Genomic DNA, 26267 nt, shown 5'->3' on the forward strand with positions numbered 1-26267 from the left:
TAGAGCCAACCTCAGCATGATATTCTGCATGTGATATTCCATAATTTAACAGTGGTCTGTATAGCAAGTTTGCTGGTCGACCATTATTAAACAAAAAAAAAAAATTATTAATTGTTTACAATGGCGTAAAATTTATTGACATTTTAATTCGTATTTATTTTGCGACCACCATTTGACATGCAGTATACATTTTAAGAGTTTATATACATATTTATCACTGACCTTCAGCATTTTCTGTACCAGGCATTTCTGATGAACGTCTCTTTTTAAATGTTAAGAAATAATATCATATTCACCACTGAATTCTCTGTCACATACCTGACACTTGCCTAAACATCTTTTTTTTCCAATGTGCAAATGTACATTGTTACGAAAATTAATTTACACTTAATGTAACTATTTAGACCTAGAAGAAAATAGTTACTAGGTAATGAGAATATTACACAAGTGATGTTAATTTTCTGAAGGAGGGACTTTTTGCGTCCCGCTTCGAATCGAAGTGGGACTCGGGATTTTTATATGAAAATCGGGACATGTCCCGCCAAATCGGGGCATCTGGCAACCCTGGACCTCACTCATTTGCAATTGATGATATTATAGCGGATTCTTTGCTATGTTCTCATTAAAATTTTGCAAACTGCTATAACATATAGATACAATTTCAAATGTTATATAATGTTATGTTATACTATTAAAGCTCATCAAAATATTATTTTCATATCACCTGATATTTGTCTCCAGATTTCTTCTTTAAGTTTTGTGTTTTTATAGTTTTATACTTGTTTTAACAAATTATTTTTCTTCCCCGGGAACTTCATTGAAGCCACTCGTGTGACTGAGGAGGCTAAGGTGGTTGCCTGCTGATCCGGAGTTGCACTCATACACGGGTTCTATTCCTGCTTCAGTTGATTCCCTGGTTGGGTTTTTTCCGAGGTTTTCCCGAACCATAATATGAATGTCACGTAATCTGTGGCGATTCCTCGGCCTCATGTCGCCAAATACCATCTCGTTATCACCAATCCCATCGATGCTAAATAATCTAGTAGTTATTGCAGCGTCGTTAAATAACTCAAGTAAAAGCAATTAAGTAATTGATTAACTAGCGGACTTACTCGTGTTAATTATGTAAGTTTCTGCATCTTAGAGCTGTTTCGGTGCTTCATCACACCATTCTCAGAGCCTACTAGATCCCGGCGTCATCTCGAACTTCTCTGCCTGTTATATGGGTGCGTTTGATTGTTGAAAGGTGTTGAAAAATGGAGTCAAATAGCGTGTGTGTGTGTGTACTGAAATTGATCTGTGTGTTGAGAATTTGATCGGGGCGTGTTTAAGTGTGTTTGTATATTTCGTATTGTTCTAGTGTGTTGAGTTTTTGGTTCTTGGGTTGTATGTGTAGGATTTCCATGTCCGCATTTATGTTGTTGTATGTATGGTTAGCATTGGTTATGTGATCGGCGTATGTAGCTGTATTGTGTCCAATGGTTATTGCTTTAACGTGTTGTTTGTAGCGTGTTTGGAATGATGTGCCTGTCTGTCCAATGTAGAACTTGTCGCAACTATTACATGTGAGTTTGTATACGCCTGTGTGGTTGTATTTTTTTGTATGTTTTGTGTGTTGAGATGTCTTTGTAGTCTGTTTTCTGTTCTGTATGCTATGTTGTATTTCTGCTTTCTGAATGAAGATGCGATCTTATGTGTGCTTTTGTTTTCATATGTTAGTGTGATGTATTTCTTGTGTTCTTGTTGTGTTTTGCGTGTTTTTGTGATTGTTAAGTTTTTGTTTTGTCTTGTTATGATGTTGTCTATTATGTTTGGGTTGTAACCGTTTTCTTGTGCTATGTATTTGATTGTGTTCACTTCTTCATTGTAGTGTTGTTGGCTCATGGGTATGTTGAGTAATCTGTGTACCATTGTCCTGAATGCAGCATGTTTGTGTTGTGTGGGGTGGTTAGATGTGTTGTGTATGTGGTGGTGGTGGTGGTGGTTGGTTTTCTGTATATTTTGAAGGTGTGTTTGTTGTCAATTTTTGTTATTGTGATGTCTAGGAAATTTATGGAGTTGTTGTTTTCAAGTTGTAGTGTGTATTGAAGTTTTGGGTGTAATTTGTTTATGTATTGGTTTAGTTTGTGTATTTGTCTTTAGTTTCCTTTGTATAGTATGAGTACGTCGTCTACGTATCTGTGCCAGTATACTATGTTGTCTGCATATTTGTTGTGTTCATTGTTGAGTATGTATGTTTGTTCTATGTTGTGTAAAAATATATCTGCTATTATGCTGGATATGGGTGATCCCATTGGCAATTCTTCTTCTGTTTGGGTATAGTATTTGTTGTGTGTGAAATAGTTTTGCTTTGTTATGACGTCTGTGATTTCGAAGAAATCATCTGCACTTGAGAAATGTTTTTACATATATTATATACATTTTGATGTGAAATCCGACCCTATTCGTCATAGTGTAAACACTTGCTATGAGTTGTGATCCGGCTGAGGCATATCAACACATGGAGAGCAGCTTGTAACAATAGAAGTCGTCTTCTGACACCCTGTAAGAAACTGCTCTTTTAAGATGCCTCTTTGTACTGCAGGAACGGAATCTTGGGGATCATCATGTGACTTATATAAAGGAGGAATATGAGGACCACAGGCAAGATCTCAAAACTGAGATAAAATTTGAGGAAGATCCGGTGCCATTTTCTTTCCCTGTGGTGAAACGTGAACCAGAGGTGAGTGGAGTACAAGAAATACAGGTCTGTTCTTCCAGTGTTTATCTTCTATTTTGATTGTAACGGGCACTACCTCTCTACAGCAATACTTGTAGTGCCTTTTATTCTATAATAGAGACAATAGTTATTTATGGTACTTGTGAGGTAAGTGCATCTTTATTGCGCGAGTGGACAGATCACGCTCACAAGTACCATACGTAATTTTATCCATGACCATAACGAAAAATTATGTTTTATAAAAGAAAGTATGTTGAAAATAATTCCTCATATAATCACATATCATGGCATGGATTTTAGAATCGATACGTGTACTAGGTAGGTCATGATGTAGGAGGCCATGATTAGTGAAGAATGGTATCTAAAGCGTTGGATAAATAACAAATTATAATAAATAATTATAATTATATATTTTTTCATTTTAAACGTGTATTTTCATCTTTTTGAAGTTTCAGGGATTTTTTTAGAAGTATTCATGGGACTAATGTGATTAAAATAATTTCACATTTTACTTCTGTAAACTTAAGAGGAATATTAAAACATAATTAATCATTGTGTCTGTTTAGCTCAGTTGACTAACGCCTGTTATAATATTATAAAATCCTATAAACCCAACGTCGCAGGTTCAAGTCTCCTCGCTTCCCAAAAAGTAAATTGTTACAAATTAAAAAAGTAATACATATTAGATGATATGGATGCAATGCATAAATTACGACGTAGTAGATAGAGAAAAGAGAAGGAGATTGAGTGTATGTATATTTAAAAAATGGTAATAAAGAAGTAGAGGTAGTGACATCTAGTAACTAATATATTAACTTCTTGAGTAATAGTTCAATGGAAAAGTATACGTGTGTGTCGGGGTACTAGGAAAATACTAATGAACTGTGAGATAAAGTTCAAACTGTGAGGTAAAGCCTTTGTCTCACTAGTGAAATAAAGTAATGTTGAATAAAAGCCTACATTACAAACGCAAAAGTATTTAGTAAAGGCATGTTTTGCGTTATGGTCATGGATAAAAACACTTATCACTCTATTTTATTACAAGTTATGTCAGGTTGCAGAGAAGTAATTTTGGAGTGTTAACTCGCTTTAAATACGAAAAGGAAATGGCTTGTTTCGCTTACTTTTAATTGTTGCCGAGCAACACATTCCCATAGTGTGTTTGATAAAATGTTGTTCTTAGGGGCACGACTTCCTTTTGTCTTCTCTGTATCTTTGTCTAAAATTCTTAATACTTTTTACCGTTTCCAAAGAATTTATTTAGCTTTAGAGTTGTCTTCAAACATTGTCACCTGGCTTCATCTGTTTATCACCTCTTGTTTTTAAATATTTACGTATTTCCAATATATCCTTTGTAGCACATTATCTTACCAGTAGAGAAAAGATATTTTGTAACTTTGCGATAAAATATGTAGCTGATTTTGAGTGGATTTCAGAATAGATTCTAAATTCTGCAATGTGTTCTGATAGATACGTGCAAGTACAGCATGCATGAAACTATTGTTTATTTGATTTACTCTTATTCTGTCAGTGAAGTGCATTTAATTTTAATACAGGTAGAGAAACGTAAAATTAGAAACATCATAATGTGAATGTTACGTAATCTGTGGCGAATCCTCGGCCTCATGTCGCTAAATACCATCTCGCTATCACCAATCCCATCGATGCTAAATAATCTAGTAGTTGTTGCAGCGTCGTTAAATAAATGAAGTAAAAACTCTTAATTAATTGAAACTGCACTTGAAAAATGTTTTTGCATTCATAATAATAATAATAATAATAATAATAATAATAATAACAATAATAATAATAATAATAATAATAATAATAATAATAATAATAATGGCTTTATTTAACCTGTCAGAGTTAAGGCCATAAGGCCTTCTCTTACACTCAACCAGGATTAAAACTTGCTTACATAGTTGAACATAAAACTGGATCGGAATTAAGTAGTTACATACTGATACAATTTAGGTACATGAGATCAAAAGAGGTAGTTACATAAAAATTTACCTCATAAAATAAAAATAAACATAGTGGAATACATATTAACGTCCTTAGAATCAAATACGAGTGACAAAAAATGTACACAGTAAAAATAAAAATAAACACATTAGTATACATGTTAGTATTAGATTACAATTAAGTAGGATTTACATAATTAAACCAGAAACCGACAATTGAATAAAATGTAAACAAAAAATAGATTAATAATAAAAAAAAATACAGTTTGATACATATTGGCGTTAAGTGATAAATAAACACGATTTAGATGATAAAAATAGGAAACAAAAAAAATTAAATAAAAATAAATACACTGGAGCACATTCCATTAAATATTTACAACGCATTAGGTCTGGCAACTCATCATAAGATATTTTTCTAATTTACATTTAAAGGAAATTAAAGTTCGGCAGCCCTTGACTTCAGGCGGTAGAAAATTCCAGTGACGAGAAGTAGCAACAGTGAAAAATGAAGAATAAAGAGATGATATGTGGAGTGGTATTTATAGTGTGTTATATTGTGACCGAGTATTTAAGTTATGATAGCGAGAAAGACTGTGGAATTGGACAGATAAGTAGGAGGGAGTAGAGGTGTGCAAAATTCGGTATAAGAGAGAAAGGGAATGTAACTTTCTCTTCTCATTTAACCTGAGCCACAATCATTTATCAAAAGAAGGCGAAATGTGATCGTAGTAGCGGACATTACAAATGAAACGAACACACGCATTATGAACACGTTGCAGTTTCTGGGATAAATCCACCCTGAGATCACTTAATAAAGCGTCGCAATAATCGAAATGAGGCATAATAAGAGTCTGTACAAGCGTCTGCTTTAATTTAGCTGGATAGTGGTACAATATACATTTTGATATGAATCCTGATTCTATTCGTCATAATGTAAAGCACGTGTTGTGGGTTTTGATCATCCTGAGACATACCAACAAATAGAGAGCAGCTTATAACAATATATAATCTTTTCGCTGTAAGAAAAATCCTAATGTAAACAATAGCACGTGATTGAAGTGGGGCTTCATTGGCCGCTGTTTGGCGCCATAGATTCTCAGTACGTGTTCCCGCCTCCTGTTGTACATTCTGTTTCATGTTAAACATTTCCCGTTACTCGTCATGTAAGCCTAACCTCACTACTATGCATTCGTTTGCTTAGGAAACATTTATTTTATAATTAGTTATTTTAAACTTAAGGTCAATCGCTGCCGGACAAAGGAGTTATTCCTTCCAAATCAGAGCCGTCAGAACTATCGTCGTCAGGATTTATGACGAGACGGTCCACAACAGCGTCAGTTATCCCTTCCAGCTGGAACATGCGGTCTGACTGACTTGCTCTGAATGGAAACGTTGGATTCAACTCACTTATTGTATAGGAAGACTATCTTTTTCCGCTTTTGAGAGGGTTTCCACTCTTATGTTTAATAACCACACACACCGAGGATGCAGACGCCATACTTCAGTACCACGTACCACGTGAACAACTAGGAGCTCAAGTGACGCCAGCTTGTTACAAGAACAGACTACCTCGGTATTACTGTTGGTATTCATCTGCGTTCATAATACCAAACAAAATATAAATGTAGCTTTTCTTTTACATATCGTTTCACATATGAGTGAAGTTACATGTTTCATCGTATTTAGCAACTATAATTCAAATTTTTAATTTCAAATAATACAAGATTATGGTCTCCAAACACGAACTATATTTTCCTGCATCATGTGAGTGTTCCGACTGGGAGCCAATTACGGGTATGACAGCAACGTGCTTATGTTTACATTAGGATTTTTTTTACAGCGAAAACAGTATAGGTCGTGTTCTAACCAGTGGCGGTTCCTTCATGGAACAGAGGGAACAGGCTGTTCCCTTCCTCCCTGCCCCCTTAACTGAGATTGTGAAATATATTTCATTATAAAGGACAGGCCTTCTTGCGAAAACAGCTGTCGTTAGCAGGTTTATTGCAGTGAAGTGAAAATGACTCGACCCTTCTCGTCTGCTGTGGTGATGTGAGTGGGAGTCTCAAGCAATGTTTTCTCCGAAGCAGGCTCGAACGGACACGAACTTATGCGAGTATCACTGGAAGCTGTAGAAGTTACCTCTTCCCTCGCGGAGTATTGAGGAGTGTGGAATATACTGTTTCATCACGCTAGTTTATTTATATAGTGATAATTCGGAAAACAAGTTCGTAGAGTTTTTCGTGTTACATAATATTGTGTGTGAAGTTATACAGTAGTTCTTAAAAAAATACGTACGATTTACGCATTCACGGCCTGAGTTAAATCTAACGAAATAATGACAATGGAACAGGTTACTCCTGACTGTTCCAACTTCAACGAGACCCAGCGCGAGCGCCCTGATGCGAACCAAGATAGCGAGTATTGTGTTATCCATCAGCTGAAGTCGAGAGCGTTTAGTTTTGCTGAGAAAAGCGCGGTTATTTTGAATGGAAAACCTACTCCTCTCCTTGCAGAAATTAAACTAAAACAAAACCTTATACAAGACATTTTCAAAGTAGTTACTATAATTCTGTGAAATGGTTAACTACGTACTCGTCAAGCGGTAAATTGTAGGTTTAATTTAGGTTTATTTATTTTTAGTTAAAGGTAATATATATTTAGTCCTAATAATAATATCGATATAATAGCATTAATTTGTTTCATATTAACATATTCTTTTTCTGATTAAGTTGTAAAGGAAGGAAAGAAAAAGGAATTGGTAATGTTGCTAAATCATAATATAGATTATTATTATTGTTATTATTATTATTATTATTATTATTATTATTATTATTATTACTATTATTATTTTAGTGTTGTTTCTGATCTGTTCCCCACCGAGAAATAGCACCGTACGCCACTGGTTCTAACACTGTAATAAATTGTTCATTTAAGATATCTCTCTGTACCGCAGGAATGGAATCTTGGGGATCAGCATGTGACTGGTATAAAGGAGGAATATGAGGACCAGAGCCAAGATCATATAACTGAGATAAATCTTGAGGAAGGTCCCGTGCCAATTTCATTCCCTTTGTTGAAACATGAACCTGAGGTGAGTGGAGCATAAGGAATGCGTTTTGTGTTCGTGTTCTTCCAGTGTTTATCTTGTATTTTGATTGTAACAGACAGTACCTCTTTACAGTACTTGTAGTGGCTTTTATTCTATAATAGAAACAAAAACACTTATTACTATTTTATTACAAGTTATGTCAGGTTGCAGAGAAGTAATTTGGAGTGTTATCTCGGTTTGTGTTTTAAATATGAAAAGGAAATTGCTTATTTATGCTTACTTTTAATTGTTGCCAAGCAACACATTCCCATAGAGCAGGCATCTCAAGGCCAACGCATAAAAGTTGTTACAGAGAGCAAATGTAGATAGTAGTAGTAGTAGTACTTACTTACTTACTGGCTTTTAAGGAACCCGGAGTAGTAGTAGTATTTATTTATTTAACCTGGTAGAGATAAGGCCTCTACCAGGGGATTACAACTATAATATGAACAATAAAATTACAATTAACATTAAATTTACAATTACAATTACAATAAAAATTAAAGTACGACAAGATTACCTGATTAATGAAGGTTAGACATTTTATCATAGAAGTTGAGAACAAAGAATATTTTTGTATTTACTGAATTACAGATTAAACCTACAATAACAAAAATTTATAGTAATGAAATTACCGGATATTGAAATATTTTGTGATAGATTAAGAGAACTATTTACAAGAAACCACGTCTGAACGAGTCTCAATTACTGACCAAGTGCCTAGTAAGTTTGCGTTTGAATTCAATTTTATTTCGACAGTCCCTGATGCTAGCAGGTAACGAACTCCAGAGTCTTGGCAGGGCTATTGTGAAAGAGGATGAGTATGAGGAGGTGCGATTGCGTAGTCAGCTGAAGAGATAAGCGCAATACCCGAAGATAGCCGGTCGTTGATTCATGTCACAAGCATGAGTGAGCTAAGTTGTAACTTTCACGGGAGAAATGCCACAAAGCTGCACTTTTGAGTTGTACTGTCACAATAGACAGTTGTTTTAGGAAGGAATAAAATTTCGCAAGTAGTTTGCGGTAGTAATAATAATAATAATAATAATAATAATAATAATAATAATAATAATAATAATAAATAAATAAATTTATTTTTTAGTTATGTATTAATGAGTAAGAAGAAGACATCTGAAGCATGAAGAGCCATACATGTTACTTAATTATTTCGGTACAAGGAATTGGCCACCATACCCCATTATCTTCTGGCCTAGTTGACTCATAAGTGGTGCCTTGTTGGTATCATTTGTGAGGTTCAGACCTGTCTTCGGACTGTTGACTAGACGACAACAATACTTCATTTCTAGTAAATGGTTTTTGGTATCTCTCTTTGTTTTAAGTTTATACTATATTTAATAAAATAAAATTCAATTATACAATAATAATTAAATTACAATTAAACTTGTTTGTTGTTAAGGTACGTATTCTTAGGATACGTCGATATTAATTACAATAATAGTTAAATAACATGTTTCGTAATATTTCCAATAATTAACAATAACCAAAACATCTTAGAAATTCACAATTACTTTAAATTAGAATTATTCAAATCTTAAATCTGGTCTCAAATTCTTTTATCAAGTCCTTCAGTACTTCATTATATTTGTTACACTGGTCTTGATTCAAATTAGGTAACAGTTTTATTATGGATTTATTTTAAATTAATAAAGTGCTAACAGTTATCCACTGAAACTTGCGACTCCCACAATTTCGCTTTCCCTATGAAAGCTTTTATTTCTTCATACATTTGCGGTAGTAAGGACATTCTATCCTCGGAGATGGAGACAACATCGTAGCAGTTGCAGATATCTATTCAAACGACGTGATCAATGACGTCATCCGGAGATACACGAATTGCTCCAGCATCTTGTTTCACTCTTACATAAAAAAATAGAGAGTAGAGGAAGTGCTCTGAGGAGGCCCTATTGAGACGTCTGCCATAGTATGTTTGAAAAAATATTTTTCTTAAGAGCACTACTTCTTTTTGTCTTCTCTGTATCTTTGTCTAAAATTCTTAACACTGTTTACTGTTTCCAAACAATTGATTTTGCTTTAGAGTTGTCTACAAACATTGTCACCTGGCTTCATCTGTTTATCACCTCCTGTTTTTAAATATTTGTGTATTTTCCAATATATTTCCTTTGTAGAACATTATCATACCATTGTGGAATCATGGGAAACGAGAATGTGGATGAACTAGCAAAGAAGGGCAGCACTGCTACTTACAGACCTGTTACTAAATCTACGTATTACTCTGTGAAAAGATTTATTAAATCTACATACTTAAACTACAACAAACAAAATTTGATAACACAATCTGAAGGGCAAAAATGCAAATATTCTCAATATAGGCTATGCTTCAAACCTTAAAAAATACAAGTAATTAAATTGCGCCTCGAAAGTGCCAGCTATTAAATAAAAGTAACTACTTCAAGTAAGGATTTGTTGACTACAGTTTCATTTTGGAAGAGGAGAAAGAAAAATCAATAAAAACATGCAACCTCGACAGCGAGCTATGTTATCTTAGATTATATGCGGTATTTGTACGAGTCTCCGAATTTTATGCCTGCAGTAAACTCTCGATAAACTGGGATGTTTATTATCCAGGGCGATCCCTAGTGAAATCCATTTCGTGAATAATGTTTTTAATGTACTATACCCTAATTATTAAAGCCATGTTTTATGTTCAAATTTTCAAAATCATCCCACACAGTATTCAAAACTGCATGTCCTTAACCCACAAAACACACTACTAATCGTGATACTATTGCGATCATATTATACCATCCTATTAAAAATTGCATTTAATCTTTCTGCAACTACAGAAAAAAAAAATACAAGGAATTCAATCTCTATAGTCTCTTCCCTATAAAAAAAACACATTGGTGGCTGCATATCCTGTTTTTAGCGTACGGTTCTTAAATACTAATTATTAAAGAGGTCAATATTCACTTTCGACATATTTCCTATTTTTTTTTATTCGTGCATATTGTTCTCCAAGTTCTCGTTTAGGTTCATGTACATTCAATTTATTCGTATTTATATTCTGCATACTGCAGATTTCCCCATCCATCTCGGGGAATCGCTCAATATTATACAGGTTTACGTTATTATTTATTGTAAATTAAATTAAATTAAGAGGTAAGAAAAATATTGAATTATATTAAATTGTACTAGGTTATACAAAATAACTGTAAGTATAATTTTGACACGCACAGAAAACCAACAGGCGGGACAACGTAATCAACTGTAGCATATGACAAAAGATAGCCCTACAACATGTTGCGCCACATGGAACGCTCCTGCCATCTGACGGTAAAACTTCGCATAGGATATCCCTATTCCACTGTAATAATTTTCTGTCGTTACATTTTCAATAGCTATCATAAACATTAAATAAAAATTAAAAAATTGTGTTACTTGAATTTGTGATTAATGTGTATTTTGTTTCTCTTCTCCTCGTCTTTTGCAACATGTGCCTTTTCACCATTCATCATATTTTCATTCCCCCGTATGTTGACTCATAAATAATTCATGTAAAATTGAAAATATGATATTTAATATATTAATGCATACTGATATACCTCATTTATTTGTTTTTTTTTTTATTTATTTATCGAAAAGATAACATCTCCCTGTATTAACAGGCTGCCACAGAGACAGAGCATATTGTGCAATAGGCAGTTGGAAGTATAAATAATATATATATATGTTTAAGTTGAAGGGTGTCTTACAACCACGACAAGAAATGACTGAATAAATAAGTAGCTACTAATTAATTAGTTGAAGACCATTGTTGACCGTAGAGATGGTTGCGGAGTATAAATACTGATCCTCTCAGAGCTGCAAGAACGATGTCATCAATTGCCTTCCTCTGTAGGCCGAAACGTTGCCAGGTCTGGAAGAAGAAACCGGGAATAGTTCCGCACGCTCCAACCATAAGGCCTATTTCTTCAATTTGTTGTAGACCGTATTTGTCAATGAAATATGGAACGGTACGTACATAGATGTTTTTTTCCCTATTTACATCTTCAGGTTGGCTCTTTTGTTTTTCAAATCTAACGGTGGGATCGATGATGTAGCCGTTGTTGTTATTTGGCGGGATGGCAATCATGTCTATTCTTCTTGTACTGCCATTGTCTGCCAGTCCGTGAACTTCTTCGAACACTTGAAAATTTATTGATCTAAACTGTTCGGCGATCATAGAACGAATTCTATGGTGTCGTGAGTTACGGAGTACTTCACCGTGCGGACAAGAGCCCAGGACATGTGCAAGTGTTTCTGGCTCTCTGTGGCATCGCCGACAGAGGATGTCCGGAAAACACGTGTGCAATCATTTTAATAGCTTCGCGCCACTCGCTAGAGGTTAGGCATTCACGATGTCGTATCCAGGAATTCGCCGGAGTAAACTCGCCGTATAGTTCTACGCCAAGACCTCATAGTATAGTCATTTCCTCCTAAAACCCTCGAAATTCCCCTCCAACTTGGTAACAACAGATTACACAGCATTTTAAACTACTGGTACACCTTTGTGTGCAACTTCTTGAAAAATATTGAAAACACTGTTCTACAAGGAAAAGATGTGCCCCATGAAATATCTTCCCCATATCTTTTATACATTTGTATGGCAACTAAAATCGATGTCCTTTTGCTAATGTAAATTAAGCCATCTTCTTTTTTATTTGCTCTGTTTTTGTAGGAAGCGCACAGTGACTTCAATGAGGAGCCTAGAGTGGATGTGACGCCTGACGACAACGAGGTTCTCGCCGAAAGGTGAGTGTAGTGTGCGAGAACTGTCTGGTTTCCATAAGTACTGTTCAAACCTTCCTTCATATTCTTCATTAAAAGTGCCTAGATTTTCAACAAAATAATTCAGATGGACAAGCATACACTCGTATTGCAGCCTAGGAAATTGAAACTCTTCAACTGAATTTCTACAGTTTCTTTATAATTGAAGTCTTTGTAATTGCCAAGGAAATTATGTACTGCATACTGGACAAAATGGCGAAGAAATAATTCCAATTTACTTCAAATGTTTGTAGGTAGTGCTCTTGATAGTAGTTCTACTCAACATTTAAAAATGATTGGAATTGTTACTAGTTAAATTTCGCAAGACAATAAATACCAAGTTAGAGATAATACCAATCAGATTTTCTCATGATGACGCTTACTGCGAAATGGAATCAGTAATGTTCCACTGCAGTTTTCTCTAATTTTAAAGTGACAAAATTAAAATCTATAAAGATTTTAGGTATCACAGAAATAAAAGATAGAAAAGGTTATAACACATGTGTAGTCTCAAATTACGAAACAGTCGAATAAAATAGCATGCTCGAGTCGAAAAAGAGTAAAACAAAGTCATGTGACTGTGGACAGAGAGGCTCATTAAAAATGAAAAGTAACTGAGAGTTGACTAACGTGGTGTAATCCTTATGAAATTTATTGTACAGAAGTCCAAATTCTTTAGTCAGTTTTGATACTTGCACATTACTCATAAATTATATATGAGCATGTATCTCTAATCGTAATGTACCTCCTCATGGAATAGGTTTGTTTTGATTTGAATATTCAATAATGAATTGTATTCTTGTGAATGTTTTATAGACTGATAGTATATTTACTTCAGGATTGCAGCTAGGAATGAGTCTAATGTACCAACAGAATTGGCCAGTCTTCCTCTCGAAGAGAACGAGATTCCTAGGAAGTCGAGTTCCTCGGGAAACCCTGAGCGGACTCGTGAAGATGAGAAGCAGTTGGAATTACAATTGTCTAAAATATGTTCCTCGATTGCAAAAAATCTGAACAGTCGTTCATCTATGGACGTAAGGAAGAAACCTTCCAAAAGCGAAGTTTGTGATAAGACTCTGTCAAACTCGAAAAGCCTAAAAACTCATGAAAGTCCGATCACCGAGGAAAACCGTTTCAAGTGTCAAGTTGAATCGAGTTACCTTAAGCGCCATGAGCGTATGCACTCTGGCCAGAAACCTTTCAAATGTGACGTTTGTGGTAATTGTTTTTCGCGGCCGAGTCTCCTAAAATGCCATGAACGTGTGCACTCTGGGGAAAAACCTTTCAAATGTGATATTTGTGGTAAGTCTTTCTCGCGATTGGGTAACCTAAAATCCCATGTACGTGTCCACTCTGGCGAGAGACCTTTCAAATGTGATGTTTGTGGTAAGTGTTTCTTGGAGACGGGTGCCCTCACACGCCATGTACGAGTGCACTCTGGCGAGAGACCTTTCAAATGTGATGTTTGTGGTAAGTGTTTCTCGGTGACAAGTGCCCTTACACGCCATGTACGTTTGCACTCTGGCGAGAAACCTTTTAAGTGTGATGTCTGTGGTAAGTGTTTCTCGGATTCGAGTTACCTTAAGCGCCATGAGCGTGTGCACTCTGGCCAGAAACCTTTCAGATGTGATGTTTGTGGTAATTGTTTCTCGCGGTCGAGTGCCTTAATATGCCATGAACGTGTGCACTCTGGGGAAGAACCTTTCAAATGTAATATGTGTGGCAAGTCTTTCTCGCAGTTGGGTTCCCTAAAAGCCCATGTACGTCTGCACTTTGGCGACAGACCTTTCAAATGTGATGTTTGTGGTAAGCGTTTTTCGCAGACGGGTGACCTTAAACGCCATGTACTTGAGCACTCTAGCGAGAAACCTTTCAGGTGTGATGTTTGTGGTAAGTGTTTCTCGTATTTAATTCTTCTAAGAATCCACGAACGGCGGCACACAGGCGATAGACCTTTCAAATGTGATATTTGTGGTAAGTGTTTTTCGGAGACTGGTGTCCTTAAACGCCATGTACGTGATCACTTTAGCGAGAAACCTTTGAAGTGTAATACTTGTGGTAAGTGTTTCTCGTATTCAACTAACCTAAGAATCCACGAACGGCAGCACACAGGCGAGAGACCTTTCAGTTGTGATGTTTGTGGTAAGTGTTACTCGGAGAGGGGTGCCTTTACACGCCATGTACGTGTGCACTCTGGCGAGAAACCTTTCAAGTGTGAACTTTGTGGTAAGTGTTTCTCGGAATCGAGTTACCTTAAGCGCCATGAACGTCTGCACTCTGGCCTGAAACCTTTCAAATGTGACGTTTGTGATAATTCTTTCTCACGGCCGAGTGAACTAAAATGCCATGAGCGTGTGCACTCTGGGGAAAAACCTTTCAAATGTGATGTTTGTGGTAAATATTTTTCGCTGTCTAGTGGCCTAAAACGCCATGAACGTGTGCACTCTGGCGAGAAACCTTTCAAATGTGATCTTTGTGGTAAGTGTTTCTCAAGGTCGAGTACTCTAAAAGATCATGAACGAGTTCACTCTGGTCAGAAAACTTTCCAATGTGATGTTTGTGGTAAGTGTTTGTCGCAGTCATCTAGCCTCAAAGTTCATAAACGTTTACACTCTGACGAGAAACCTTTTAAATGTGATGTTTGTGGTAAGTGTTTCTCGCAATCATATCACCTAAAAGTCCATGAACGCCAGCATACTGGCGAGAAACTTCACTAATGTGATTTTTATGGTAAGTATTTTTCGCAGTAGCTTTACCTGAAAGCCAATGAACTTGTGTAGTCTGGCACGAAACCTTTCAAATGCCTTTTTTGTAGTAAGTGTTACTCGAAGTCGGGTGAAGTAACATCCTTAAACGCCTGCATACGGAGGTTGCACCTTTCAAATGTGATATTTGTGGTAAATGTATCTATATCTCAGGTGTTCTGAAAGCACATCTGCGTATGCACATAGGCGAGAAACCTTTGGAATGAGTTTTTTGTGGATAAGGTCGGGTAGTCTTAAAAGCCGTTAACAGCTATGGGCGAGTAGCCTCTTAAGTCTGATATTTCTGAAAGATGTTTTTCTTTTCTTGGAAAATTATTTTAAATGTGTTTTCAAAAATACTGATGAAAAGGTTTGGTAATTTTTCTCTGTCTTGTAGGATAAAACTCTTAGGGCCACAATAAACCAGGAAGGAAAACGACAACGAGAACAGAAATGCTTTTAAAATACATTGTGCAAGGAACATGAAAGTTCATTTAATCTTTTGTCATAAATCTATTTTCTCCTCGTATATTTTGCAGGAAGGGAGGATGTTCATCCATCATGTCTAACTAGCTCAGAAATTGAGTAGAATCACTTTCAGTATTATGCTGCTTGTATCTAACCAGATTACAACTAGAATTGACTTGGTAAGAAATTCTGTATAACTTACTTACTTACAAATGGCTTTTAAGGAACCCGAAGGTTCATTGCCGCCCTCACATAAGCCCGCCATCGGTCCCTATCCTGTGCAAGATTAAGCCAGTCTCTATCATCATACCCCACCTCCCTCAAATCCATTTTAATATTATCCTCCCATCTACGTCTCGGCCTCCCTAAAGGTCTTTTTCCCTCCGGTCTCCCAACTAACACTCTATATGCATTTCTGGATTCGCCCATACGTGCTACATGCCCTGCCCATCTCAAACGTCTGGATTTCAAGTTCCTAATTATGTCAGGTGAAGAATACAATGCGTGCAGTTCTGTGTTGTGTAACTTTCTCCATTCTCCTGTAACTTCATCCCGCTTAGCCCCAAATATTTTCCTAAGCACCTTATTCTCAAACACCCTTAACCTATGTTCCTCTCTCAGAGTGAGAGTCCAAGTTTCACAGCCATATAGAAGAACCGGTAATATAACTGTTTTATAAATTCTAACTTTCAGATTTTTGGACAGCAGACTGGATGATAAGAGCTTCTCAACCGAATAATAACACGCATTTCCCATATTTATTCTGCGTTTAATTTCCTCCCGAGTGTCATTTATATTTGTTACTGTTGCTCCAGAAATTCTGTATAAACATTTTGTAATAGTTTAACCTGCGTTTAAATAACTCTTTTCTGAACATGGGAGGACTGATAGTAAGAAGAATAAGAATAAATATGAGATTTGCTGATATGGCATTGTTAGCAGTAGAGGAGATGATACTAAGGGATATCCGAATATAGATAATTATACAGTATGGACACTTCGTGTCGGTACCCTTTATGTAGCAGGACTGATTTCAATGGCCTTCAAACCAGTTTTAGCGTGAGATTCTCATTTCTTCCAGGATTTGTCACTGACATCGCACCAGCTAGCATTCGACACAGCAGCAATATAACACATACAATTAAGTGATCTAGATACATTATACACTGAAATAAAATAAATTGGAGCGATGAAATAATAAATCCGTCAGTACTTCTAATATGTAGACACTAGAGTTCCTTTACATTTCGAGTTGAGATGTTGACCCCAACAACAATTGAAATACGTAATGATTTGTTAGTGCTGAAAATGGAAGAACAGAACTCCTGTAAGAATAAAACTATATACCTATATTATATTGTATTCAAATATTAAACGAATTTGATACATAATGTTATAATGTATCATTATATTTTGTAATGTAATTTATTATTTATAGAATATAAGAAATTATTACAAATAGTTTGTCACTGAGAAATAAGGAAAAGCTGTTAATTTCAATTTATTTGAAGCAAAGCGTTACTGGATTATGCAATAAGATAGACGATGTTTGGATCCTGTGTCTCAACCGTTGCTTACGATATGATACAAGGTGGCGCAAAGCGCTTGAAATACGGGTCTGAAGTTGTTCCCTCATAATGCCAATTCCGCCGCTCGGAGCGCTGTTCTTTACTCAATATTGATAGAATACTTAAATAACATTGACATTTGGGACAATTAAAGGACTCGCCATTGCTTACTAATGCTTCGTGCAATATTTTATGGATAACAGACGTAATTCCCAAAGTTCTACGTCTCAATTATATTACAATAAAAGGCTGTCATTCTTGATATTAAAAGATATTACATATTATAAACTAAGGTACTACCTTCCTGTTGTTCAATTCATACACCTTACCTTTTCGTAAATAATGAAAGAAACTTAATATACTTTACATGACCGCTGTTGTCTACGCTTTTCCCGTATTCATTTATTATTATATTATTATTATTATTATTATTAGAGGAAGTTTGGGTAATGTGGACCCCTCTCTTGAAATTTCTATTTCTGCTCTTTTATTTAAATCACATAATTTTTGTATGAGTATAGCAATTATCGTTAGTCTTTTGAAGTATGAAGTAACATTGTTATTTTACTTATTTATGCAGCAGTTCACATTATTTTTCACTTTTTTTACATGGCCATGTTCGGGTAAAGTGCACCCTAGGGTCCACTTTACCCTCTGATCTCAATCCAAGTTTTCAGACAAAATTAACCTTAACAGACTGTCTCAAATGAATCTAAAATTATTTATCAAGAAATTATATACTGACACTGCATATTAGGGCTATAATATAACACTAATGACATAAGTAATTAACACGATATAAATTAAGGAAACACATTAGGGTTAATTCAAGATAGTTCTGATACGAAAGAGTGTTCTTTAATTTTAATGTCCTTTGCGGGTTTATTCGCTACAAATATCGCAAACAAACTGATCTTTATTTTCCGAACTAGCACACTCTTCATGACACCGGCCATGACAGGAGATGCACTGTATCCATACCTCGCCTTGTGTGTCTTCGGAGAATTTCCCGTCACAGTAAACATGGACATTACGACGAAGCGAATAGAAGCATTTGAAATAAGAATATGAAAAAGAATGTAACGTGTGAAGTGGACAGACAGAATAAGAAGTGAAGCTGTGTTGTAAAGAGTGGGTGAAAAAAAGAATGTAACTGAAATGGATGAGAAAGGTAGGGTTTCCAGATGTCCCGTAAAATAGGGATCGTTCCGTTTTTCGCTAATGCGTCCTGTTGTCCCGAGAAAAGTCTTCCGGACAGCTATCCTTCGCATGTTTTAGACTTCTAAACTGAGAAAAAAAAAAAGACAACGGTTACAATGTCTATTCTCTATTACAAATTAAAAACATCTCACTTCATGATTGCATTGTAGATGGGCTATTATGGAACAATTATTGTGAGTTATTAATTTCTCAAGGCGAGTGAATGCAACACCAAATGCTTAGATGAAGTCTCGGTGTATCTTTTTAAATGTACTGAAGGAGAACTCTCAAATTTGAAGAGGATAGTGGAGTTCATTATGAGTATCCCTGGAACAAATGCTTGCGTCGAAAGATTATTGTCTCACATGAACGCTCTAAGGAGTGAGAAATAAATTATCTTTAGGAACCGTAAAATTAATGCTAGTTGTACAAGCTTTCTTCAGTGAGGATTGTGTTGCTTTTCATGACACGAGTCTTCAAAATAAACAATTGTTAAGTGAAATTCATTCTTCAGAGAAATATTGTAAGGCCAATCCGGATTGATCTATAAGAATATTGTGGCTTGAGTAGAGTATTTTGTAGCTATTTCTGTAATAACTTAGTAAAAGAAATTTGAAGGCAACTTATATAAAGCCGCTTAAACTAAATGCAGATTTGTTCCTAAACAATTTTGTTTACTATTTCTTTACTTACCCTTAGTTAAGAAAGTCTTTGTGTAGTAAACTTTACTTTTATAGATTGGCATATTTGATGGGTGGGCATACTACACTTACTCAGTGATAACTGATAAGTGTCCCGTATTTTTTTTTCTTTGCAATATGTCTGGGAACACTAGAAGAAGGGGAAAAGGAAATGGTTGGGTCACTCATTGAGAGGAAACTGGTTACTAAGGGAAGTACTGGAAGGAATGGTGAATGGGGTTGAGTTCGGGGCAGAAGAATATATCAGGTGATAGACATTAAGATGTACGGATCATATGAAGAGAGAAAAATGTGGGCAATATATGGGAAATATTGGAGAAACCTGGGTTTGCACTGAAATATCTGCCCTTTTTTAGAACAGTAAATTCATTAATGACCCTTTGCTTATGTTTCCAGGCTTGTATTCATAGAAGAACACCGTTGTTCAATTATGCACATTGTTGTTTCCATTAATGTTTTATTGTGTACCATATAACTCATTTGTACTAATGCAGTGTACTTGTCAAAATGTTAATAAAGTAACCATAAGTTTATATACAAGGTGTATCAAAAATACGTGTACAAACTTCAGGCATGGGTTCCTTACACCAAAAGAATTTCATTTCTTTATGCACTCATTCATAGAAGGCTGTGACTCGTATCATAAATGTACTGCAGATGGCGAAGTGTTGCCATTGAGACTTGTTTACATTTGTCATTAGCCTGTCTTCAACGTTGCAATTGTGAACGTGGAGTGAGTTAACGTGTTTCGTTCAACCATGGCAGGACGATATTCATTTCGTGAGCAGGCTGACATCATTTATATGTATGGACGCGCGAATGGTAATGGACGCGAGGCTGTACGGCTGTATCAGATAGCGTTTCCAGACAGAAGACAACCGAATCATCAAACCTTTGTTGCTGTGTATCGTCGCGTTGCTGAGACAGGAACCGTTGCACCACAGACTGGTGATCGAGGAAGACCAAGAGTTGTTCGTACGCCGAACCTCGAAGAAGACATTTTACACTGTGTCGAAGACGATCCAGGTATCAGTACAAGACAAATGGCTGTGGCAACTGGTACATCACACAGTACAGCATGGAGGGTACTTAACGAGCAGCCCTTGTATCCGTATCATATGCAACGTGTCCAGGGCCTTTCGCCTGCCGATTATCCACCACGGGAGAACTTTTGCCGATGGTTTCTAGCACAAATAGCCAAACCATTGTTTGTCTCATCAGTTTTGTTTACAGACGAGGCAACGTTTGGGAGAGATGGAATTACCAATTTCAACAATGAACACGTATGGGCAGATCGTAATCCTCGTGCTGTATTTCAGGCTAGACATCAGCAACAATTTAGGATTAATGTGTGGGCTGGAATTGCAGGTGACTGTCTGGTAGGACCATACGTTCTACCAGCACGTCTTACAGGTGCTATCTACAGGGACTTTATCCAAAACACTCTTCCAGAATTACTGCACGAAGATGTGCCTCTGAACATAAGACAAAACATGTGGTTCATGCATGATGGGGCTCAGCACATTTTAGTCGCCTTGTTCGAGATACACTGACTGGTGTCTACCGTGACAGATGGATAGGTAGAGGAGGACCAGTTCAATGGCCAGCACGTTCTCCCGACTTCAATCCTTTGGATTTTTATCTTTGGGGGCACCTTAAACAATTGGTTTATGGAGCAGACATCCCGGATCAAGAAATTCTTCATCGACGTGTCATGGAAGCCTGCGAAACCATTCGACATCATCCCGGAGTATTTGAAAGGGTGTGACAGTCCATGATTCGACGAGTGCATGCATGTCTAGAAGCAAGAGGAGGACATTTCGACATTTTTGGTTATGAGTTTTGTGTGTTGGCATATTATGAGTGTACCAGTGTATTGAACAGTTCCTAACGGGGAAACAAAGGATTATGGGATATATATTCATATGAACTTTTTTCCTTCTTTTGGTGTAAGGAAACCATGCCTGTAGTTTGTACACGTATTTTTATACACTCTGTATTTATGATGTTATTTCGTATTTGTATTCCTTCATAACCATTTAGGCTTTGTGTTATAAGACTACGAAATATATATTTATGGAAGATGCTGAAATGTTGCATGATCTCGCTCTGCGAGAAGAGAGACGCCAGTAGGTAGATTGGGAGTTTTGACGAAAGTTATGATCGAATAGTAGAAATTGAGAGCAAGTGTTTCCATAGAAAGTATGACAAGAGTGAATGGCAGTAAGTCCTGAGGCCAGAACTGGAAAAGCGGAAAATGACTCTTGGTGGAAGTTACAGGTCGACATTCTCCCACATTGGATGTCGTCATAATGTGGTACAAATTGACTAGGATTCCCATCGTTTCTCATGGGTGAACGGCAATAAATATTGTTATAAATTGTGTAGCCAACTGTCCGAAGACTGGTTGGAAGTCATGACACCATTGAGGCATCAGTCATGATGCAACTAAGCCAGCAGATAATTGGATAGGGTTGCCATCTCATTTCCTCCTTCATTGCATTCATCGATGATTAGTAACATATTTCATTAATGAGATGTATACAAACAATTGTTCTTCCTGTGACATGTAATTGAAGTACTGCTGTTTATTAATATATATATATATATATATATATATATATATATATATATATATATATATATATATATATGCCAGTACCTAAATTACAACTAATCTTGTAATTATAAATATAAAACAGTGTAATTGGTACTTGTCTACTTCATTTCTAAGTCTGCTTGTCTATTTTCTAAATTCCAATTACATTAAATAAATCCTACCCTGTTAACTTCCAAGGGTCTCTGTGTCTCTTATGCCCAGGCTTGTTTGGAAAAGTAAAGTAGACTATATGTCACTTCTTTTTTATTCAGTCTTACGTACGGTACAGCTCTATGCTTCACAATATTTCAACATTACAACGGCAAAATTAACGAAATATAAATAATATTACATATACTTCTTTCAACAAAACAACCAGTTCCCATGTGCGTTAGGATGAGAGAAAGATACACCTCAGGTGTACCAATAGTGAGGACGGTACACGTCACGTTCTTTCAGCATTTCTCTACAGGTGTTTTGTTTCCACTTATCAGTGTTGTCAGACCTTTAAAAAATATTTCCGGAGGTTGTAATGACAAAAATCCGGAGATTTATCCACAATTTCCGGAGGCACTTTCGAAAATCACATAAAATGTTATTATAACCTTCTATTACAATACATGAACCAGTGGCGGCTCCTGCCTATTTCTTACGAGGAGGAAAGAATTTAACAGTGCAAATGACACCTTCTTGAGAGAAACAAGCCACAAATTAGCCTACATGCATACATATAAGACCAGGTAGTGTTGGGGTTGGCCTTCGCTTTTGTATAGCAATAATCTGTTTTTGTAAACTGAGTTTCTTACATTGTCCAAAATATAATATGTTTTCACTTCCATTCATTATTGAATAATTGCACAAATTAACAATTACAAGGAAATTCACAACCTCTCTGCATTTTTCACGAACACTACAGCATCACACGTGTTGGAAGAGACCAGCTACTAACACGTAACCGGAACCGTTTTACGGAAATGGGAATGAGAAATAATCTGTTAGGAACGCGAGAACACTGCACCCAACCATGTGGTCTGTGTTGCCATATGTACATTTTACAAGTTCAGTATCACATGCTTTTGAAGAATATCAGCTCTTGTAAAATCATACTACCATTATTGTTAAAAGCTGCCGGTGGCCGATTAATTTTTTTGTGTTAAAAATAATGTAGTTTGCAGTACCTTCAATTTTAAATATATTTGTAAAAAAATGACAACTTGGCTGTTGTCCTATCTAGTAGACAATGAATGAAAGTGAATTTCAGAGGCCAAGAAGATCTGCGATACTAACTTAGGACTACTTCCTCTTTGTTTTATATAAATCAAACTTCAACTTTCAGATATCCTCGAAAGTTTCAAACCATGTATATAGCTTATATAAAGTGGAATGAATAATATATTTTGATTTATAATTTTAAAAAAAAGTTTATATAGTGTCTTTCATAGCTTTGCGTTAAAACTGTTTTTATTGTGTCTCCTTCTAGATGACGTGTTATAGTCTGGTTTAATGCAGCATCGTTAGATGGCAGCGGTAGCGAGCTTGCTGCAAGACCAGTCGGTTTCTATTTACCGCCCATGCGCTGATTCAGAGGAGGATCTTCTCCCTATCCGTTCATTTACTTGCTTTAAAACTCTGCTTCTTTCTCTGGCCGCTAGTGCGCTGTTGTCTATGTCTGTTAACTGCAGTAAAGGAGGAATGGATTGACTTTCCTCCACACAAACAATCTCGAATCCTGCTCACAGTTTTCTAGCACCACATGAGTGCGCGTGGTTTAAAACGCCATCAACCGAGGTTTTCTTATAGCTGTGACCTTAAAAATTATCGAAACTTCCTCGAATTTCAAGGCATATATTTCATTTGGTATTTACTTTCAAAAGAAGAAAAATTCGAGGAGGACGTTCCTCCCTTCCCTCCCCCGAGGAACCGCCACTGACATGAACCTATAATAAAAAGATTTCTACTTTAATTTTTTTTAATCACCAATTTGATTAGTAGTTACCACATTCTTCTCCTCATTGTTGTTTTTCCAGACCAGATATGTTCATTTTTACGTGTTACATATTTTATATTTAGGGAAACTTTAATAGTCAAGTTATAAAATAATAAGAAAACTTTAACTATATAATGTTCATCTATCAGTTTTAATGTATGCCAGAGATTGATTTTTTTAAAAAAGTAAATCATTTCCTACGTTAAAAAATCCGGAGATTACAACATTATTTCCTATTTTTACGGGAAGTTAAAAAATTCCGAAGTTCTCCGGAAATTTCCGGAGACTTGGCAACACTGCCACTTATAATGTTGAGATCTTCTTCTTCTTCTTCTTCTTCTTCTTCTTCTTCTTCTTCTTCTTCTCCCTTCAAGGTTTAGGTGATATCACCTGTTCCGGTCTCTATCGTCCAGCCACCTCTTGCGAGGTCTACCCAGATCCCTTTTCCCGATCGGGCGATAATTCATTATCTTCTTTGGTAGCCTATTCTCTGCCATTCTGTCAACATGATCTTTCCATTTTGTTTTATTTTCTTCTACCATGTCGTGTACTGAGAAAATATTGAGATCTGATCTTATTGTTTCATTGTTGTTGAGATCATGGTGACTATTGAAGCATCATAGACCCGGCTGTCACGGTCCTTTTGATCCACATGCTTGACCTTACAGTTTTGAATCATAGCCTGGAATGGATTACAAAATAGAAGATAATGAGGCTTCATCAGAGGTAAATAGAAAAGCTTTACAGTGTATCTTGTTTGTGTTTTTATCGAAAAGTGGAGAAAAGCATACATTTCACACTTTATAATCAATTGAATAAATTCCTTGCTGTTGCTGTGATTTATATGGCATCATGAATTGGTCTGGCTTTATGAAGTGTGCGTTGATTCTACTCCTCTCATGGGAAGAACCTTTCATACGAAGTTCAGCTAGTCTCTGTGACCGCTGTTCACCCTGCATCATGATCGAGTAATGCAGAGCTACAATAATTATTAACTTAATCCGTCCCAAAACCGTATGGAACTGCGATTCTGTTTGACACGTCCGTTTGAAACTTAGGTGAAGATAGAGAAGTTTTGTTTTGCGTTATTATTTCTAAGACATAATTGTATTCTGGCCAGGTGCTTTTTGATGTACTACAACAGTCATATTTTCTAACTCACTTGATCAGTATTTATGGAGTACATGTTACCACTCATTGGCAAGTGAAATTTTAACTTTAATTAAATATGTGAAAAGGCTTAAAACTACATTCATTTGACATCTGCTCCTGTTACTGACGTGCACATTATGATTCACGTTAGCAATGACTGTCATTCAAAACCAGGTTGGCGGCTGTTACTCATCAAGTCATCTTTAAAAAAACAAAATTATTCACGATGTTTTCTGTCCTGTAGGAAGGGAATTTAACGTATCTGCAAGTGACGGACATGAAGACAGAATGCGTGGACCCGAGTCACGATATCAAATCAGAGATAAAGGTTGAAGAGACCACACCAGTGCCTCTTGGCTTTTCTGTGGTGAAAACGGAAGATGATGTAAGTGGTTCTTTATTTATATACACATATATCAGTAATGCATTTGTAAGTATGTCAGACCTATTACCAGTCTAGAATTCTATTAACTATTTGAAGTTTTCCATATCTTTCACAACTTAAACTGTAGGGATTCATTTTAAAATTTTATTATTATTATTATTATTATTATTATTATTATTATTATTATTATTATTATTATTATTATTATTAAATATTTATTTGTGCTATTGAAGACAGAATTATCTCGAATACACAGAGAGAGTAGTGCCTAGGAACAGACTTCTTTTTAAGTTTACGGTTTTTTTTATTCTCTTGTTGCTTATCTAACAATTACTCTGATACACATTGAACAATGGGTTTAAACCACTGGCTGCGGGATCGAATTTTATGGCTGCTAACACTGCCTGCTCGATCAACTCTTATGTGCCAGTAATGAAAAAAGTTATTTTGCCTCTAGATGGCAGATAGAGGCCACCGCTATTAACATTATCAGTATATGCAAAGCACCCTAAATAATTATTGTTACGAGGTCTTTAAGTATAAAGGAGACAAGGGGTTGGGAAAACGATGGGCCAGAGTGTTCGGATGCTTCATACCGTAAGGGTGAAACCGAACCGTTTTTTCCCCATTACTACATATGCTAGTGGATTGTGGTGATTTTCTAGTTTGCAGGTTGAATTTTGTGTTGCCTACTTCTTTTCCAATTTCGATACTTACAGATACTACAAATGGTAGTGATTTTGTAACTGGTATGTTGGCAACTGAGACAAATACCGACAATATTTGTCGGTACTGGAGTGCCATGCAATTAAATTTGTACCAGGTTTCTGAGCCGGTTACTGGAAGATAGTGAAATTTGGATTTATTGATAATTAATTAACATCAGTATTAATATCATTAT

The 26267-nt window shown here is 36.0% G+C and overlaps 2 protein-coding genes across 3 annotated transcripts in view; both read left to right on the top strand.

Annotated features, from left to right (window-relative positions):
• The window catches only part of LOC138693450 (zinc finger protein 665-like), a 28255-nt gene extending 12296 nt beyond the window's left edge, over nucleotides 1–15959 (top strand). For both annotated transcript variants that reach the window (XM_069817421.1, XM_069817420.1), the window contains exons 3-6: nucleotides 2585–2722; nucleotides 7640–7777; nucleotides 12474–12547; nucleotides 13401–15959. In XM_069817421.1, coding sequence (XP_069673522.1) covers nucleotides 2585–2722; nucleotides 7640–7777; nucleotides 12474–12547; nucleotides 13401–15279 — 2229 coding nt within the window. In that variant the 3' untranslated portion in view covers nucleotides 15280–15959. The remainder of the gene's footprint in view (nucleotides 1–2584; nucleotides 2723–7639; nucleotides 7778–12473; nucleotides 12548–13400) is intronic.
• An 8557-nt stretch (nucleotides 15960–24516) lies between these two features.
• Nucleotides 24517–26267, top strand: part of LOC138693364 (zinc finger protein 665-like) — a 35198-nt gene continuing 33447 nt past the window's right edge. The window contains exons 1-2 of the mRNA XM_069817283.1: nucleotides 24517–24555; nucleotides 25226–25366. Coding sequence (XP_069673384.1) covers nucleotides 24517–24555; nucleotides 25226–25366 — 180 coding nt within the window. The remainder of the gene's footprint in view (nucleotides 24556–25225; nucleotides 25367–26267) is intronic.

Source organism: Periplaneta americana, chromosome 17, assembly GCF_040183065.1.
Source record: "Periplaneta americana isolate PAMFEO1 chromosome 17, P.americana_PAMFEO1_priV1, whole genome shotgun sequence".
Taxonomy (NCBI): Eukaryota; Metazoa; Arthropoda; class Insecta; order Blattodea; family Blattidae; genus Periplaneta; species Periplaneta americana.